The 17,422-nt window shown below is 37.5% G+C and overlaps 1 protein-coding gene across 4 annotated transcripts in view; it reads right to left on the bottom strand.

Moving 5' to 3' along the window:
- Window positions 1–17,422, bottom strand: part of ORC3 (origin recognition complex subunit 3) — a 61,372-nt gene that overhangs the window by 23,696 nt on the left and 20,254 nt on the right. For all 4 annotated transcript variants that reach the window (XM_045867211.3, XM_045867212.3, XM_064597847.1 and 1 more), the window contains 5 exons: window positions 16,913–17,026; window positions 12,750–12,883; window positions 12,203–12,266; window positions 1,400–1,516; window positions 472–551 (listed from right to left, as the gene is read on the bottom strand). In XM_045867211.3, the coding sequence (XP_045723167.1) occupies window positions 472–551; window positions 1,400–1,516; window positions 12,203–12,266; window positions 12,750–12,883; window positions 16,913–17,026 (509 nt within the window). The remainder of the gene's footprint in view (window positions 1–471; window positions 552–1,399; window positions 1,517–12,202; window positions 12,267–12,749; window positions 12,884–16,912; window positions 17,027–17,422) is intronic.

Genomic DNA, 17,422 nt, shown 5'->3' with positions numbered 1-17,422 from the left:
ATTAAAATTATCCATACCTGGGGTGCCTGGGCGGCGCAGTCAATTGAGCATCTGACTGTAGGTTTCAGCTCAGGTCATGATCCCGGGGTTGTGAGATCAAGCCCCAAGTCAGGCTCCACGCTCAGCTTGGAGTCTGCTTAAGACGCTCTCTCCCTCTGCCCCTTCCTTACCACCTCCCACCCACTCTCTCCCTCTCTAAAATAAATAAATAAATCTTTTTAAAAAATAAAAAAATAAAATTATCCATACCTAATCTAAGGTCTCCTCAAGTAGTGTCAGTATTTGACTAAGAACAGATTCGTTTCTCCATTTCAGTAAGGTGAGGGATCAGCTTATATATGTAGATCCACATATATACAGATATTAGACACAACATGGCTACTCATGAAACTCCTTGCAGGCAGAATGCTGGAGGAGGGTGTTCCTTATTGGCAGGCTTACAGCAGACAAAAAGAAAACAAACCAAACTACCTCAGCAGCTGCAAGGCTGACACGTACTCCTCTGAATCCCATATGTTCTTTTCTAAACAAGTGCAGTACAGCTCCCTGATCTGTAAGTAAAAAGTACACTTGTAAAGAACCAAAAGTGATGTACCAAATTTCACACTACTCATTTGGCAAAATCATCAATGATCATGACAAAAAAATAAATCTTATTAGAAACAACCATTTTCTTTAGATGACTACAGACTGGGCATACCATCACATAGGTCAGGCTTTATAAGAATAACATTTACGTAAAAGCAAAATGAGACTACATTGGGATTGGCTGATATCACTGATCACACTGCAATAAGAAAGTAATAAAATAAACATGATATGTGATTATTAAAAAGAATGCTTAATGGCAGAAATCATCTTTAAACAAATCATTCCTATGTATTTATATTTATTCTCTAAGCCTCTGAGTGAAGGATGCAAAGATTTAAGAATACAGAATTATTCCACTAACATCCACTCCACAGATGGTTCACAGGTTTATGGTATGACACAAAAGCCAGTGGGGCATAATTTTGCAAGCACAGAAGTGCTGCCTCGCTTTTAGTTCTTGGTGTAATGCAAGGTTAACCATCAAGCATTTCAATAAGGTGAGGAATCAGCTGCTCTCTCAGTATCCAAAGAAGTGTGAAAGAAAAAAAGTTAAAATGCCTTAGGACAAATACATCGCAGGGGAAGCAACACCACCAGGACTCATGTGGCTGTTTCTAGTTGGGCCATGAGAACAAAAAATACTGTTTCAATTACCGGTAATGTGTACAGCTGCAATGGATTTAGACTGTGCACTCAGTGCATGATTTGGATCCATTTCAAATTTTGATGCCTGAATGCTGCTGAAATCAAAGGAAGAAACTACTAATATTCTTACCGCAGAGATTCCAAATGAGGAAGTTTTGGTTACCTGTCGACCCAATGGGTACTTGGGAAGAGAAGAGGTGAAGTGATGAAAACATCTCAAAACCAGGAAGTAATTTGAATGGTAAACATGTAAGTTTTCTAGTAATGATTGTATTTCCTCCTAAAAATCAGAACACATTATAAATATGTAAGTCAGTAATTAAAAGAATAAAATCTACTTCATGAATATGTATAATTTCTGGAAAACTAACGAGAGAAGACTCAGAATTACAAATTAACACCCTCAATTTTGAGAATTAGTAATGCACGCAAAATCCAGGATAAAGGCTGGGTATCTTTGATTTAGTACCAAGTCTGGTGGTACTAACACACCAAAATTAATACTGTAGTTTCCTTCTATCTACAGCACTGTCATTATAACTAGGTTCCCAAAAATACAAGTGTGCAAAAATGCACCTTGATAGCTGCCTACCTGCGCCAGTCACCTGGTGTGTGCCACAGCGAGGCAGGCCCACTACCCTCTACCTTGAGGACATCAGAAGGGTGAGGAGGTCACCAGGGAGCGCAATACCAACATAATTACCGGTTGCTGAGGTTCCACTTACGGTCTATGCTTTTCTGAAAGTACTGGTAGAACTGTGTTTCGAAGGAAGGGAAGGAAGGGAAGGAAGGGAAGGAAGGGAAGGAAGGGAAGGGATGGGAGGAAGGAAGGAAGGAAGGAAAGGGAGGATGGGGGGGAGAAGAAGGAGGAGGAGGAAACACAGAAACACAGAAGAAGAAACACCACAGGTGATTCTGATAAATCCCTGCCTTTTGTTGAGAATTCCAATACTGGCTTTATTCAGTTTACCATTAAGAAAAACATGAAAGGGCGCCTGGGTGGCTCAGTTGGTTGAGCGACTGCCTTCACCTCAGGTCATGATCCTGGAGTCCCGGGATCGAGTCCCACATCGGGCTCCCTGCTTGGCAGAGGGTCTGCTTCTCCCTCTGACCCTCTTCTCTCTCATGCTCTCTGTCTCTCATTCTCTCTCTCTCAAATAAATAAATAAAATCTTAAAAAAAATTTTTTAAAAATTAAAAAAAAAGAAAAACATGAAAAAGAGAAATCTGAAGCCATTAAGATTTATAATTTAGACTCCAACAAGTATAATAAGGGAGACAGTGTCTTAAAATAATGGGATGACTAATCTCACAAACTAGTTTCAAAAGGGTTTTTGGGGGTGGGTGGGTGGAATGGGGGTATTAGGTTTTCTAGAACCTGAAATAGTTTAGAAATGACTTTAAAACACCACATTCTAGCAACATTCAAGTATTTTTCAAACCTCAAATACTTTTATAACTGCTTCATCCTCTAACATTTTCTTAAGAGGATTATGATCTGTGGCATGGTCTTCACATTTTTTTCTTCTCTAAAAAGTCAAATGAAGGACTTTAACTGCTGGGCTGGGTTTTTTACCCCAGTAATATCTTGCAGATACCCATTATTCTTAGCAGTCAAGCATGCAGAAAGTAACACCTAGATATCAATAAATTCAAGCAAACCCAACCTATATAAAGCAATAAATCTGATATATTTTCCTAAACTCTAGCACACTTAGAAATCAATTCCTTCATCAGCGATCTATAGGTTTTTATCTGAAAGCACAGGACAAATGAAAGAAAAGCTTTTAGTATCAAAATGTTTTTCCTCCCAGTATTTGAGTTAGCTGGCAATTTCAAAAATCTAGGTTTCCTATCATACCAAAGGGTACTTTAACCACCACTGGGAAAGTACATTTTAATTCTAATTTTATGACAAGCTATAACATAGAGAGTGCATAAAGCCACTAATTGTTTGCTTTAATGTATGCCTAAAAAGCTTTTATTTTATTTTATTTATTTTTTTTTTTTTTTAAGATTTTATTTATTTGACAGAGAGAGACACAGTGAGAGAGGGAATACAAGCAGGGGGAGTGGGGGAGGGAGAAGCAGACTCCCTGCTGAGCAAGGAGCCCGATGCGGGACTCGATCCCAGGACCCTGGGATCATGACCTGAGCTGAAGGCAGTCGCTTAACCAACTGAGCCACCCAGGCGCCCCGCCTAAAAAGCTTTTAAACAAAGGAAGTATTCTGGAGAGAAAGGAATCTATGAATAATAATCATACCTCATGCTTCTTGCACTACCTATTACTTTTGCTTTGTGGAGTCACTGCATGCACAAAAACGGGTGATGCAGTAGAATTGAATTCACTCGGATGAGGAGAAAAAAGAAACACTTTACACTTTGTAGGCAATGCTGCACTCCAGGAACTATGCCTTGGGTAAGGGTGAGATGAGGATTATGTGCATGCTCTTCTCCCAGATGGTCTCAGGCCCTTTACGCTTCCGTGTGATTATATCCCTGTGCCCAGTGCCTAGCGCTTAAAACACAGCATAGCAAACTATTTCATCTGATGCTCTACTGAGGAAATGGAGTTCTGGTTCCAACACTTGGAAATAAAACCGGCCATGTTGGACTGCATGACAGAAGATCTGTTGTACCCTTCTAAGGGATTTGCAAGAGTGATTTCGACCATCCCACACTTTTGTCTTATGTGCTGACTTTGGAACCTACACTCTACATAAGAGATTTCACTGCTGTTTAGATGTGTTCTTATCAGCTGTAGCAGGAAACATCACAAATGATTAGCTTTCTTCATGTAACCTGTTCTCTTAAATTCTTCATCAGTATTACTGAGATATATATCTGCAAATACCTCTCTACCACCTATCCAGGGCAACAATTCTTGATGCACTTTATGAATACTTTTTTATAGGTTGTGATGCTGAGAAAATTCTCCACTCAATACATTACTGCAGCATCACACTACGCACATGTAAAAACAAAGCCTGTTGAAATAGTAATCCTCCTTTCCATTCATTAAATTTTTCCTCTGGCATCATTGCTATATACTGGTCATAGCTGCCACTGTTTCATTTCGTGATTATATTTATGATGATTCTTCTCAACAGAGCTGCACTTGGCCTAGTAATATTATTTCCCAAAGAGATACGCTTTCTTGTATTTTTTTTTTTTTAAGATTTTATTTATTTATCTGAGAGAGAGAATGAGACAGAGAGAGAGAGCATGAGAGGGGGGAGGGTCAGAGGGAAAAGCAGACTCCCCGCTGAGCAGGGAGCCCGATGCGGGACTCGATCCTGGGACTCCAGGATCATGACCTGAGGTGAAGGCAGTCGCTTAACCAACTGAGCCACCCAGGTACCCAAGAGATATGCTTTCTTGTATTCTTGAAACACGAAGACCTTGTGGTCTTTCCTGATCTTTGACAAAGAGATGTGAACAGAAAGATACTTCTCTGATATCAAATAATCCAATACTCCTTGCTCCTCCTCAAACATCCAGGCACACTCCAACCTCAGGTCCTTTACACTTGCTGTCTCTTTGTTTGGAATTCCCTTCCTCCAGATTCCTGCACGGCAAGCTCTGTAACCTCCTTTAGTCTTTATTCAAAATTCACCTTCTCAAGTAAGATGAATTTAAAATGTCAACGTTGTCGGGGCACCTGGGTGGCTCAGTCGGTTAAGTGTCTGCCTTCCGCTCAGGTCATGATCCAGGGTCCTGGGATCAAGCCCTGAGCGGGCTCTCTGCTCAGCGGGGAGCCTGCTTCTCCCTCTCCCTCTGCCTGCCGCTCCATCTGCTTGTGCTCACTCTCTCTCTCTCTGTCAAATAAATAAATAAAATCTTAAAAAAAAAGTCAGTGTTGTCTTGCTGGATGTGGGCCACATTTACATTTTTCAACAAAGACAAAAGTCTGAATTTGTAATGTAAAATGTCTTAATTTGTATATGTTGGCTTGGGTTTTTAAGAAAACACTAAGGACCTAAAAAAACCACATTAATATTAGGCTGTGGTTGCCAATGTATTACTATACATTTTATATGTATATTACAATATATTACTCTACACCCTTTTAAATCAGCCATCTCCAATCACATCAATCCCGTCTGCCATTCAGTCAAAATCATTCATGTATTATTGTTTACTAATATGACAAGGCCTCTGTTGTTACTGAGCTGGTTACTTCCTTTGGAGGGGAAAACAATGGCTATGTAAACTTAAATATATACAAGTAAGGAAAATAAGACAGAATTACATTTGCTATGATGCTCACTTTTTGCAAATCTCTTCTAATTCCCATAGTATTTATCACTTTTGTGTCCAGATTTTAGGAATAGGGTGAAGAGTGAACCCAAGAAGATTTAAAGAAAGTATGTAAAAATGGCTGTACATTTTTAAATTTGTTCCTTTCAATCAATTCACTGATACTAAACGCTGGCAAAACAGACATTGGATTTTAGGAATAAGAGGTATCAGCTGTCCAAGAACACAGCATTTTCTCCATCATCCTCTTGCTAGAACTAAGCATTATTTTTCTCATCAGAGAAATTTTGGCTGACAGTGTTTGGTTCTCAGTGTCTTATCACATGATGGCTACCTACCAGAGTGCCAAACCACAGCTCTCCCCCAGCTCTAGTGCGGCTGAGTGCTCGACCTCTCATCTGCCTCAGACTTCTGTCCTCCCTGTTCAGCAGCACCTGACAAAGGCTTTGGATTTGAGCTGCCACTTCCCACCACACTACTGGGCTAATGCCTCGCGCATCTGATCACAAGAAGTAGTTTGTTTTGGAATCATTTTCTTCCTTTCTTCTCTTTGCCTTTTATTATTTTTTCTAATAGATTTTTCCCTCCTCCTCTCCTTAGGTCAGTCAAAAGAAACCAGAATGAAGAGGTGGAGGCAAAAGTGAAAGGCAGGTTTCCATCAAACTTGTGACCTAATTCTGTGCCTTTTGATCATGAATCACCACAAAAAGCATACTAAATGGTGAAAAGAAATCCTTGGTCTACCACTAACTTGCTCTGTGACCTTAGATAGTTTACTTCCTCTCTTGGCTGCAGTTCTCCCATCTGTAAAATGAGCATACTGAACCAGGTTATCTTTCTAATAGGAATATATTACAATTCTAAGGAGTCTGAGACTTACTTTCTACTCTCAACCAATTTAAAATCTAGCTGGGTACATAGGGAACAGAGACATAAAATCTTAACGAGTCAGAATAATAAAACTTCAACTGTCACCGGCAAGGGATTGAATCTAGTTCTCTACATAGCATAAAGTTGAACTCTAAGGGTTGAAACCAAGCCAAATAGCTTTAGGGAAGATTTGACAAACTGATTTTCTTATGTGAAATACATGGAATTAGTCATGTATTAAATATACTGAGCATAATGTAACTTCTTGACAAGACAGGATCAACACCAAGAGCAAATCATTACTGATAAACAGAGGGTGTGGTTGGTGTAGACAGCACAGGATTAAAATGGACCTACTCCTAGCTATGGCGTTGGGACTTGTTTTTTTTTTAAAGAAGTCTTTTGAGAGTAAAGTGCGTGTGTGTGTGTGTGTGTGTGTCTATGTAAATGATACTGGCAAATATACATATTCATATAACATACCCAACTAGATCTATTTGGTGGGGAGAAGGGGTATGTTTCCCATTCCGGCTTTAAAGATTTTATTTATTTATTTATTTGAGAGAGAGAGAGAATGAGAGACAGAGAGCACGAGAGGGAAGAGGGTCAGAGGGAGAAGCAGACCCCCCGCCGAGCAGGGAGCCCGATGCGACTCGATCCCGGGACTCCAGGATCATGACCTGAGCCGAAGGCAGTCGCTCAACCGACTGAGCCACCCAGGCGCCCTCCCGTTCCGGCTTTAATGTGAGCAACAGCACGCACTGCCACATGACACCTGGCTGCCGGACTATAAAGGGCAAAGCCGCCTTGTACCAAGTGGTTTTCCAAGCCTCCTGTCCCTTAACTTCACCGTTAACTTGCTACGGTATTTGAAAAGCCCATTTCTCATTTCTCAAACACTAATACAGAACCTCAGGCACCTTCTCATCAACTTATACTAATTCTTCAATGAAGTGTCACAGAAAATGTGTGGGCTTTGATGTCAGGTCTGGGTATTAATGCCAGATCTTCCAATTGCTAATTGTGACACCTGAGGTAGGCAAGTTACTTAATCATTTTGTGACTCTCCTCATCTACATAAAGGGATAAAAACTCTGTCATATGTGGTGGCTGGGACTCAAAATGAAACAATGCATAAAAACTATCTACTAATTGGGAAAAGCTGTCAATATTCTATTCCCCCAAAACATTTTTTCATGGAAAGAAAAAGAATTTCTCACTATTCAAAAAAAATTTCCAGTATTTCAAGGCCTCATGTTTTTTATTACCAGATAATAATTATGCAAATGTGATATGAAGCCACAATCTTCTTCAAAGCTCTCCTTAATATTGGACTTGAAACAAAATTTCAGACACAAGCGATAATAAAAATATCTTTGTAATTATGAAGAATTTGAAAGTTCTGTTTAAGGCACTTTGACAGCTTAATTTCTCATGAACTATTGTTTCTTAAGTTAAAGGTTTAAGTTAAAAAAACACCTTGATTACTAGAGCAACACTATGAGGCAAAAACACAGTAAAAATACATCCAGTAACTGCTCCTGCTATTTCACCTAAAATCCATAGTAATAATTTACCTATTTTCAATTAAACATATGCACTAAAAGAGAATTTTAATGAGGAATCTAAATAATTTAACTAGTCAGAAAAAAAAATTACTAATCTGTTTAACGAGCAAGTAAATAAAATCAGAGCATTTTAGAGCCAAAAGAAACTTTAAAGATTATCTGATTAAACTTCTACCACAGGATTTGAAAGCTACTGAGTCATCAAAAGTTTGCATTAATGGGAGCCTGTGCAAGCCTATTTGGCTTAAACGCAGAAAAATTTGTTAACTGTCAGAATACACTTTTTGACCACTGTACCCAGCTGCACTGTACAATCAGTCACAAGACAGACTACTTAGAAATGAAAGAATGCACAGAGTCTTCAGTCTTTTGTCAGCTGTATATGGCCTTCTAATGTCGTGCCTTTGTTGAACTCCCTAGTGAAACTTCTACAAATGTTTAATGGTTTAGTCAGCTGAATTTTTAAATTTTAAATTAAAAAAATTAAAACCGGGCGCCTGGGTGGCTCAGTTGGTTAAGCAACTGCCTTCGGCTCAGGTCATGATCCTGGAGTCCCGGGATCGAGTCCCGCATCGGGCTCCCTGCTTGGCGGGGAGTCTGCTTCTCCCTCTGACCCTCCTCCTTCTCATGCTCTCTGTCTCTCATTCTCTCTCTCTCAAATAAATAAATAAAATCTTTAAAAAAAAAAAAATTAAAAGCCATGAAGTTTATGAAATACAAAGCTGGCATATAGTTTAAAAGCTGTAACTATGAAACTGAGTGTCCATAATTCTAAAGGAGTTAGGGTTTGTTTGTTTTTTTTTAACTTCTTGACTCCAGTCAGAGGATAATTGAGATGAGTCATTTAAGTAAGTGAGAATTTAGATTAGTTCTAAATTTAAGAAAACAAGATAAGGGAAGCAATAAACATTTCCTTCCAGGGAATCAGTCCAGTTCAAGTGGCTCTCAAAGATGGTCTTCAGATCAGCAGCATCAGCATTACCTGGGACCTCGCTAGAAACGCAAACTCTTGGGGCCCACCTTTGAGCTACAAAAGCAGAAACTCTGGGGATCGAGGCCAGAAATCAGTGTTTTAACAAGCCCTCCACGTGATTCTGACACATGCTAAAGTTTGAGAGCAACTGGTTTAGTTCATCAGGATGGAGAGCAAAGTAGATTTTCAGGGCAGAAAGAATCTGGATCTAAAGAGTACAAATTTCTCTAGAGTATACTTTGAGGTCTAGGTCTTCAGAATCTGAGTGTAGAAAATGGGTACAAAGTGACAAATTTAACAGTAGGCATGTCTATATAACTACATAATCTATAAAACCATGTAACACAAGAGTATTATATATAATATGTGTAATACAGAATATGTAATATATAAAACTATGTGTTTGTATTGATCTTAATTTTTATCATAGTGAAAAGTAATAACAATATTTATGATTTACATATATAAACATTTTATTGTATATTTGTTTTTAACTCACTCTCATTTGAACAGACTTTGATTATCACTAACCCTATGAGGAAATCACACTAGGAATTTACTGTCCTGTTATTGAGGCTTAAATAGGATGAGTGATTTTTCTAAGATACACCTGGCTAATGAGTAGCTGGAATTGAAATCCAAGATTCCTGAGGTCAAAATCAGGATCTTCCCCTGTATCATGTAGTACCATATTATCATCATGTGGAGTTTTTTCTGATTTCTTTTACTGTGGAAAAATACATATAAAATTGATTATGGGGGCACCTGGGTGGCTCAGTCGGTTAAGCTTCCGCCTTCAGCTCAGATCATCATCCCAGGATCCTGGGATCTAGCCCCAAGCTGCGCTCCCTGCTCAGTGGGGAGTCTGCTTCTCCCTCTCTCTTAGCCCTTCCCCCTAACTTGTGCTCTCTCATTCCCCCTATTTCAAATCAATCTTAAAAAAAAAATTATGTGTTTTAAAATAAACTATAAAAAGAGAAAAAGCATTATAATAAGAATAAAATATACAAAGATACTTTCACTCTAAACTATAAAAATCAACAGACACATTAATTATTTTCATAGATCTCTTCTGTCCTTTGAATTTAGCAGGTAACCTGCACATAACTTTCTTAGGGTAAGGGTACAAATCCTTATGCCCCTTCATATTTCTCACTATGTAAATCTCAAGAAAATATGCCTTTAATAAAGGATGCAATCCTAAAATGAATACAGCAAAGATAATAAAGAACAGAGCTAAGTGCACTAGGAACAAGTACAGTATAAATAAATGCTCAGAAAATACATGAAAAGTTACTGAGAAGCACAGATAAATGTCAAGCTATTTCTACAACAGACCAACCTAGAGATTCTCTCCCTTTTATCATCTCAATGGTTAAAAGTACTCTTTAAAAATCTATTCCTGGCTTCTGAAAATATACTCTCGCAGGAAATGCACTTGGCAACTAGCTGACTCAGCAGAGCGCTAATCCATCTAATCTTAAAATTCAGTAAACATGCACACATCCCTTTCCACTGGTTCTTAAAGTTCCTCTCTTCCAAAACAATCTGCATTAGGATTTGAAAACTTCTTATTCTGCTCTAAAAAGATTACAGAGATTATTGAAGTGATTATTAAGCCCAGTCTAGAACTGATTTTATAATATGGCCCAGTGTGGATTCTGCATTAGAAATAATGTTTAACAAAAGCCAATGTCCAGTGTCATATTGTATGTCAATTATACCTCAGTTATAAAAAAGCCATTCTTAGTATTTTTTGAGAATTTACAAAAAGGTGGTAAATTAGTATTCAGAGCTATACAGCACACATGCCCTCTAGGAACTCACATTCTTTCATTCAAAATTTGAAAATAGTACATATCAGCAAAACCTACACATAGCACTAGGGCTACTTTTTTTTTTTTTTAAAGGCTTTATTTATTTGACAGAGAGAGACACAGTGAGAGAGGGAACACAAGCAAGGGGAGTGGGAGAGGGAGAAGCAGGCTTCCCGCTGAGCAGGGAGCCCGACGCGGGGCTCAATCCCAGGACCCTGGGACCATGACCTGAACTGAAGGCAGACGCTTAACGACTGAGCCACCCAGGCACCCCGCACTAGGGCTACTTTAATCTCATCTTAATTTTATTATAATTTTCTACAACTTTTTCCTCAAAAAAGGCATGAATAGTATGAACACAAGTATGACACTATGCATTTCTAGTTGTCCATCATTAAGGGACTTGCTAAGTAAAATGAAGGTATATTCATTCCATAGAGTACTATACCACTCTCAATACTGATATGGAATGATTTCCAAAATGCAGTGCAAAACAAAACAAAGTGCAGAACAGCTTATATAATATACTTATCTTCTGTTAAGATAGGGAAGGGAACTCCTACAGTATGTAAAATTACTTGTGTGTCTGAAGAATATTTCTGGAATGATGCGTAAGTAACTAGTAACACTGAATATATCTAGGAAGGGGAAGTGGGTGGCTGGAGGATAAAGGTGTGAGGGAGTATTTTCTCTGTATGTTATCTTTGCCTTTTGAATTATGTACCATGTCCAAGTATCATTTATTCAAGAAAGAAAAAAAAAAAAAAACTCCTTCTTTTGATATTCCCTATGTTGTATGGCTAATTCTTAATTTTCTAAGCTCATTACTTCCTTCCTGGCATTGTATAATCAATATATAATGATATTTTTTCAAATCAAATCAATACCCACTTAGCAGTGGGTCCCTAAGCTACATGGTTTCTATGTGCCTTTATTTATGACAGCTTTTTTTTTTTTTAATATTTTATTTATTTATCTGACAGAGAGAGACACAGCAAGAGAGGGAACACAAGCAGGGGGAGTGGGAGAGGGAGAAGCAGGGTTCCTGCCGAGCAGGGAGCCTGATGCGGGGCTCGATCCCAGGACCCTGGGACCATGACCTGAGCTGAAGGCAGCCGCTTAACTGACAGCCACCCAGGTGCCCCTATGACAGCTTTTAAAAGAACATTAAAATGAGATTGCCTGCAGATTCCAAAACTGCTACGTGGAAACAAAGTTGAGATCTAAAAATATTTTCAAATTACACCATAGGATAAACCTGTAGTTAATACTTTTTCTCAATAAAAAAGGTTATCTTAGAACTAAAGTTTTGTGTCACATTCCTATATGATTATGAAGACCCATTAATTCACCATGAAAAGCATATTAGGATGGACAGGTATGTTTTATAAATTCACCGAATAAACGTTATGTGCATATTGTTTCTCATGAAGAAAAAAGGAGAATAAAACTGAAACAAATACATCCACATTCCTACCTTCAAAAATCTCTCATTGGTCAATAGTGCAACTTGCTTTTCTGAAGCTTGCTTTTCCACGAACCTAGAATTTTCACCATCCCATACACAAAGAGAGAAAATTAAACATACTAAAGATCTGAATATCATATGGGGAAAAGAACTACTTAGATCGGTGGTCACATTCTTTCATTTCTTCTCAAAAATAAGCTCCAGATAACAGTCATGGTTTAATGGTAATTTTTAACTCCTTAAATCAGCTTTACCACATAATCTAGGGATCTAATCATAAACAAAAGCCGTAAATTCCAGAATCAGGAAATGTTATTTATAAATAAGTAACTCTGGAGAACCTGCAAATTATGTCCCTTTGTAAAAATATTTTTCTTTATGCTAAATTTTCAAGTCCAACAAAGAAATCTCACAATTGAAAACAGAGGATTTCATTGTGCTCTAAATAAAAAGGTTTTTTTTTCTTTCCCCACTTCAAAAATAGCTAGATCTGAGATCCTTTATTTTACCCCAACCTCTATTATAAGATGTGTTAAATATGCACTTCTCCTTTTACCTCCTAAACGATGGAAGACGTCGGATGTTTTCACACTGATTATCTGATAAAAAATTTATTCTTCTCTTGGCTTCTGGGAGATTACAGCACAGAACACTGAGGGGCTGGGAATAGAAATGTTCTAATAGTGAAAGCTGAAAGAAATGTGAAGATAAAAAAATGTGAAGATTAAATATATTTGTTATATTTTGGCAGTAATCTTTTGCCCTTTGTCTACTCAGTTTTAAGGTTTTGGGTTTTTTTAAACAGTAAAAGTATGGCACTAATACATTTAATAACATCACAATAACACTGCAAACAATGCAAAATGGTTCTGTATCTTTAATATTTTAAGACTCTGATTTTGTGGGCAAGGTCAGAAAATTGTAATCTCTGAAGGATATAAACCAGAAGAAACTAATATTAATGGATAGATTAGCTCTCCACAGAAGCAACTCACTTACAATAACAGTAAATATTGTGGGGAAGGGATTGGGGTATGACCTCAGAGTCTAACAGATGCCCAAATACTCACAAGAAAACACCCATCTACAATCAGTGAAAAAATATGGTCTGCTGAATAAATAAAAATGTTACAATGGTAGAAGCTTTGCCTACTGATAAAAAAGAATAATGAAAAATGAGGGATGGCTAAAGAAAATATATCTTTTTAAACTGAGTTTTATTTCACGAGAAAAACACAGTACAGTATCTGATAAATTTAAGTGTTATAGTAACTAGGATGCTGTGGTCTCTACAGTACGAGGGGGAATGGTTTTCCAAATTCTACCATAACTCATAAGATCTATCTCACAAGACTATCCAAATGTTAAAAACTCTGACTCTAAGCAACCTTCTCATGGCCAATTTGGTTTAGTTTCTAGATACCTTGATACTGGAGAGACAGTTCCCTAGATAGTGGACAAACACATTCTTGGACTGGAAAATAGAATTTCCCATTACAAATTAATAAATTAACATGCTGGCTTATATATCAGTATTAAGGTATTTGAGCTCGATCCTTTCTGGGTAAACTGATAATGAATTTCTGAGCCGATAGAGCTGAGGACCAGATACCGAAGGCTAGAGGAAATCCTCTAAAATAGTTCATTCTGGAGGAAGTATAAGGTTGTAAGGCAGCCAGCCAGCCTAACTTAGAAACAAATACCAAACAGAAAGTAACTGTTCATGCCAAGTGCTAAATTATTTTTGCACATATTAACAAAATCTCATTTCTTACTTATATTTTCCAATTATATTGTGATAATATTCCAGTGTTAATACCACTTTTTAAACATCAGAAAAGTAAAAACCAAACATGGTAAGGGACTTGCTGGGGAGGAGGAATGGGAGGAAGTCACATGAGTTATAGTAGAGCTGTAAGTAAGAATCTAGTACCACTTCACTACTTTGTCCAAGTGTGTTCTCAAAATCCTGGGTCAGCTAACAAGTTGGTTAACATATTCATCTAATGAAAGAAACAAACATATACAGAATGATTGTATGCCCTACTGTTCCTCCTAAAGAAATCAGGACTTACACATATTTCCTACTGATGATTAAGAAAACTGGCCAAATGGGGTCTTTTTATTTATTTATTTATTTATTTATTTATTTATTTATTTATTTATTTATTTATTTATTTATTTGAGAGAGAATGAGAGAGAACACATGAGAGGGGATAGGGCCAGAGGGCAAAGCAGACTCCCTGCCCAGCAGGGAGCCCGATACGGGACTCGATCCAGGGACTCCAGAATCATGACCTGAGCCGAAGGCAGTCGCTTAACCAACTGAGCCACCCAGGCGCCCCAAATGGGGTCTTAATGGCTCTACCACTTATTAGCTGTGTGACCCTGGCCAAGCTACTTAACACAAGCCTGTTTCTTCCCCTGCGAAACTCAGGCTAATAGTACCTATTAATGAAATAATGTAAATACTTAGTAATGTGCCCAGTATACAAAGGAGGTGCTTAGTAAATTATGAGGAACCTATAAAATCATCTAATATGATCCCCTATTTTATAGATGAGAAAACTGAGACCCAGAGAGATTACATAATTTGGTTATAATGTCCTCTTCTTCACTCACTTTCTCAATGCTGAGACTACAGTTTCTATTTCCTAAAACTCTTCTCCTGACTTCAGTGTTACTCTGCTTTCTATTGGTTTTCCTTATTTAGTCTCCTTTTCTATTGCTCTCTCATCAGCTTGCCGTCAAGTTCTAATCTTAGTCCTTTCCTCACGCCTCTGGGTGATGCCTCATCCTCATTGTGTGACTTCACCCACCACCTTTTAATGATAAATCCTAAATATATCTATTTGTCCCAGATCTTTCTTCTAAGTGCCAAATCTTTATATCCAACATACCCAAAGTTAACCATATACAAAAAGAAACTCATCCTTTTCTAACTGGTTCTTGGCTTTATATTAACATGTATACTTAATAAATGGTACCAACCTCCATTTGCCAAGCTAGAACCTGTGTGTCACCTATGCTCCTCTCTGCCACATCCTATCATCCACTTGGTCACCAGGTTCTGTCGATTCTAGCTCATCCTCAAATCTGTTTCCTCCTCTCTAGTTCCACTATCACTACCTTAGGTTAGCCCTTGTTATATCTTGTCTAGAAAACTGCAATAGTCCTCAAACAGATCTCTCTCCCTCTACTGTTGCCTTTACCTAGAATGCACTTCCCATTTTAACCTGGTGAGCCCCTATTCCTTAGGCTATACTTCTGTTCTCCTATGGAATGTCCAGGCATGTTTCTTTCACAGTATTGACTATTGAGAACTGTAATTATGAGTTTCCTCTTCTGTCTCCTTCACTAAACAAATGAGCAATTTGAAGACCGAGATTTCCTTGTCCTCTGTATCTCCAGGACTCAGCATAGTTCTTGGCTTACAGTAGGCTTTTCATACTTTTGAGTAAATAAATGAATGAAATAAAATGTTAGGAGAGAGGCAAATGTAGTATATCTCTCTATCATTGAATTTCACATATTGCTAAGGTAAATATTTTGCTGCTTTAAAATACTCTTTTTTAAAAAGTCAAGTTGAGGGGTGCCTGGGTGGCTGAGTCAGTTGAGCATCTGACTCTTGATTTTGGCTCAGGTCATTATCTCAGGGTCCTGGGATCAAGCCCCACGTTGTTGGGATCCCCACTCAGCAGGGAGTCTACTTGTCTCCTTCTCCCTCTGCCCTTCCCCCTGCTCTCATGTGCACACGCACTCTCTCTCTCACAGATAAACTTTAAAAAAAAAAAGTTAAGTTGAAAAAAAAATACATAGTAGCCATAAGAGAGCACTGCAGTTTTATATGGAGGAAAAATACATGTGAGAAATAATTTATAAACTCTAAGGCACTATACAAATGTGAGGTATTATCATACTGTACTTTTGTTTTAGGGACTTGTTTTTGTCAAGTTTTAGGGAACTTGACAATTGGCATGTATTTACAATGACTATACTTTGCTAAGGTATTTTAGGTAGTTGCCAAGACAAGGAATATTAACTTTTAAATAACTGGATAATGGGGTTCTTTTTTGGATTAGAACAGATGTTATGAAGCTGAGCTCATGAATTTTCTTCTGGCAATTCATGAAACCTTAGTAAAAATGTATTCCCAATATATAAGAATATAAATGAATAAACACACACAAATATGTGCAAGGGACAGCAAACAATGGCCCCCACCTATTTTTGTATGACCCAGGAACTAAAAATGGTTTTCAGATCTTTAACTGGTTATTTAAAAAGAAGAAAAAGAGTATGCAACAAGAGTTGTAGCATGCAGAGTCAAAAACATTTAATATCTGATCCTTCACAGAAAGTTTGCTGATCCCTTATATATAGCATTTCTTAGGTAGAAAGTATGTAAGCTTTCATCAGAATCTTAAAAAAAAAAAAATGTCCCTTTCTCCCTACCCCCAAATATTAAGAATCACTGGAATGCAAGGGGAAGGAGGGTGTCTTTTTCCATTTTTTGACATCCTAATTAATGTAATTCTCTATATTTTGCTGCAAGGTAACAAAGGAATGATAGAATCTAGAATAATATAACTTGCATTTACTTATTTTAGATTTTGCCATTTAAAATGCCTTATCACATTAAATAGTTTGAATATGCAAATTAATGCAAATTATTTAGAATCAGCTCATGAACTTTCACACCCATTAGTGTCTTCTTACCTGAAGTCCTTTTATAAAGTTTTGAATTGAGAAATCATGATACAAAAAGATGTTGGTCAGAATCTGTAACACTTTTTCACTTAGTTTAAAGGGAAACTGGGTTGTAAGAAGTAGCTGAAAGAAACAAAAGGGGGAAGGATCCACTCATTAGTCTTTCTTTACTCTTCATCAATAGCAAGTATACATATGGAGGCAAAGAATGATACTATGACATATAACTATGAAAGCTATAATAGTAGCTAAGTTTTTTTTAGATCAAATATCAACCAAAACTTTAATTTATACAAGTCACAACCAAAAAAAGTAAGTCATACATCTCCAGAATCAAAGATATCCATCATCTTCCACCCAATTGCTAATTTAAAAAAATATAATCTATTAACTATATGATCCCTTTTCTCCCACCAGAAGCCACTGAAGAAGCTATAGGTTTTGGCAATTCTTATTATCAGATAAGATTTCTTTTTCATCCCTACTGATACACATTACCGAAGAATAACACATTATGTA

This window comes from Mirounga angustirostris, unplaced genomic scaffold (genome assembly GCF_029215605.1).
Source record: "Mirounga angustirostris isolate CCGP_5_RB_7025 unplaced genomic scaffold, mMirAng1.0.hap1 SCAF_8, whole genome shotgun sequence".
Lineage (NCBI taxonomy): Eukaryota > Metazoa > Chordata > Mammalia > Carnivora > Phocidae > Mirounga > Mirounga angustirostris.
This window is presented reverse-complemented; position numbering and strand designations above follow the sequence as displayed.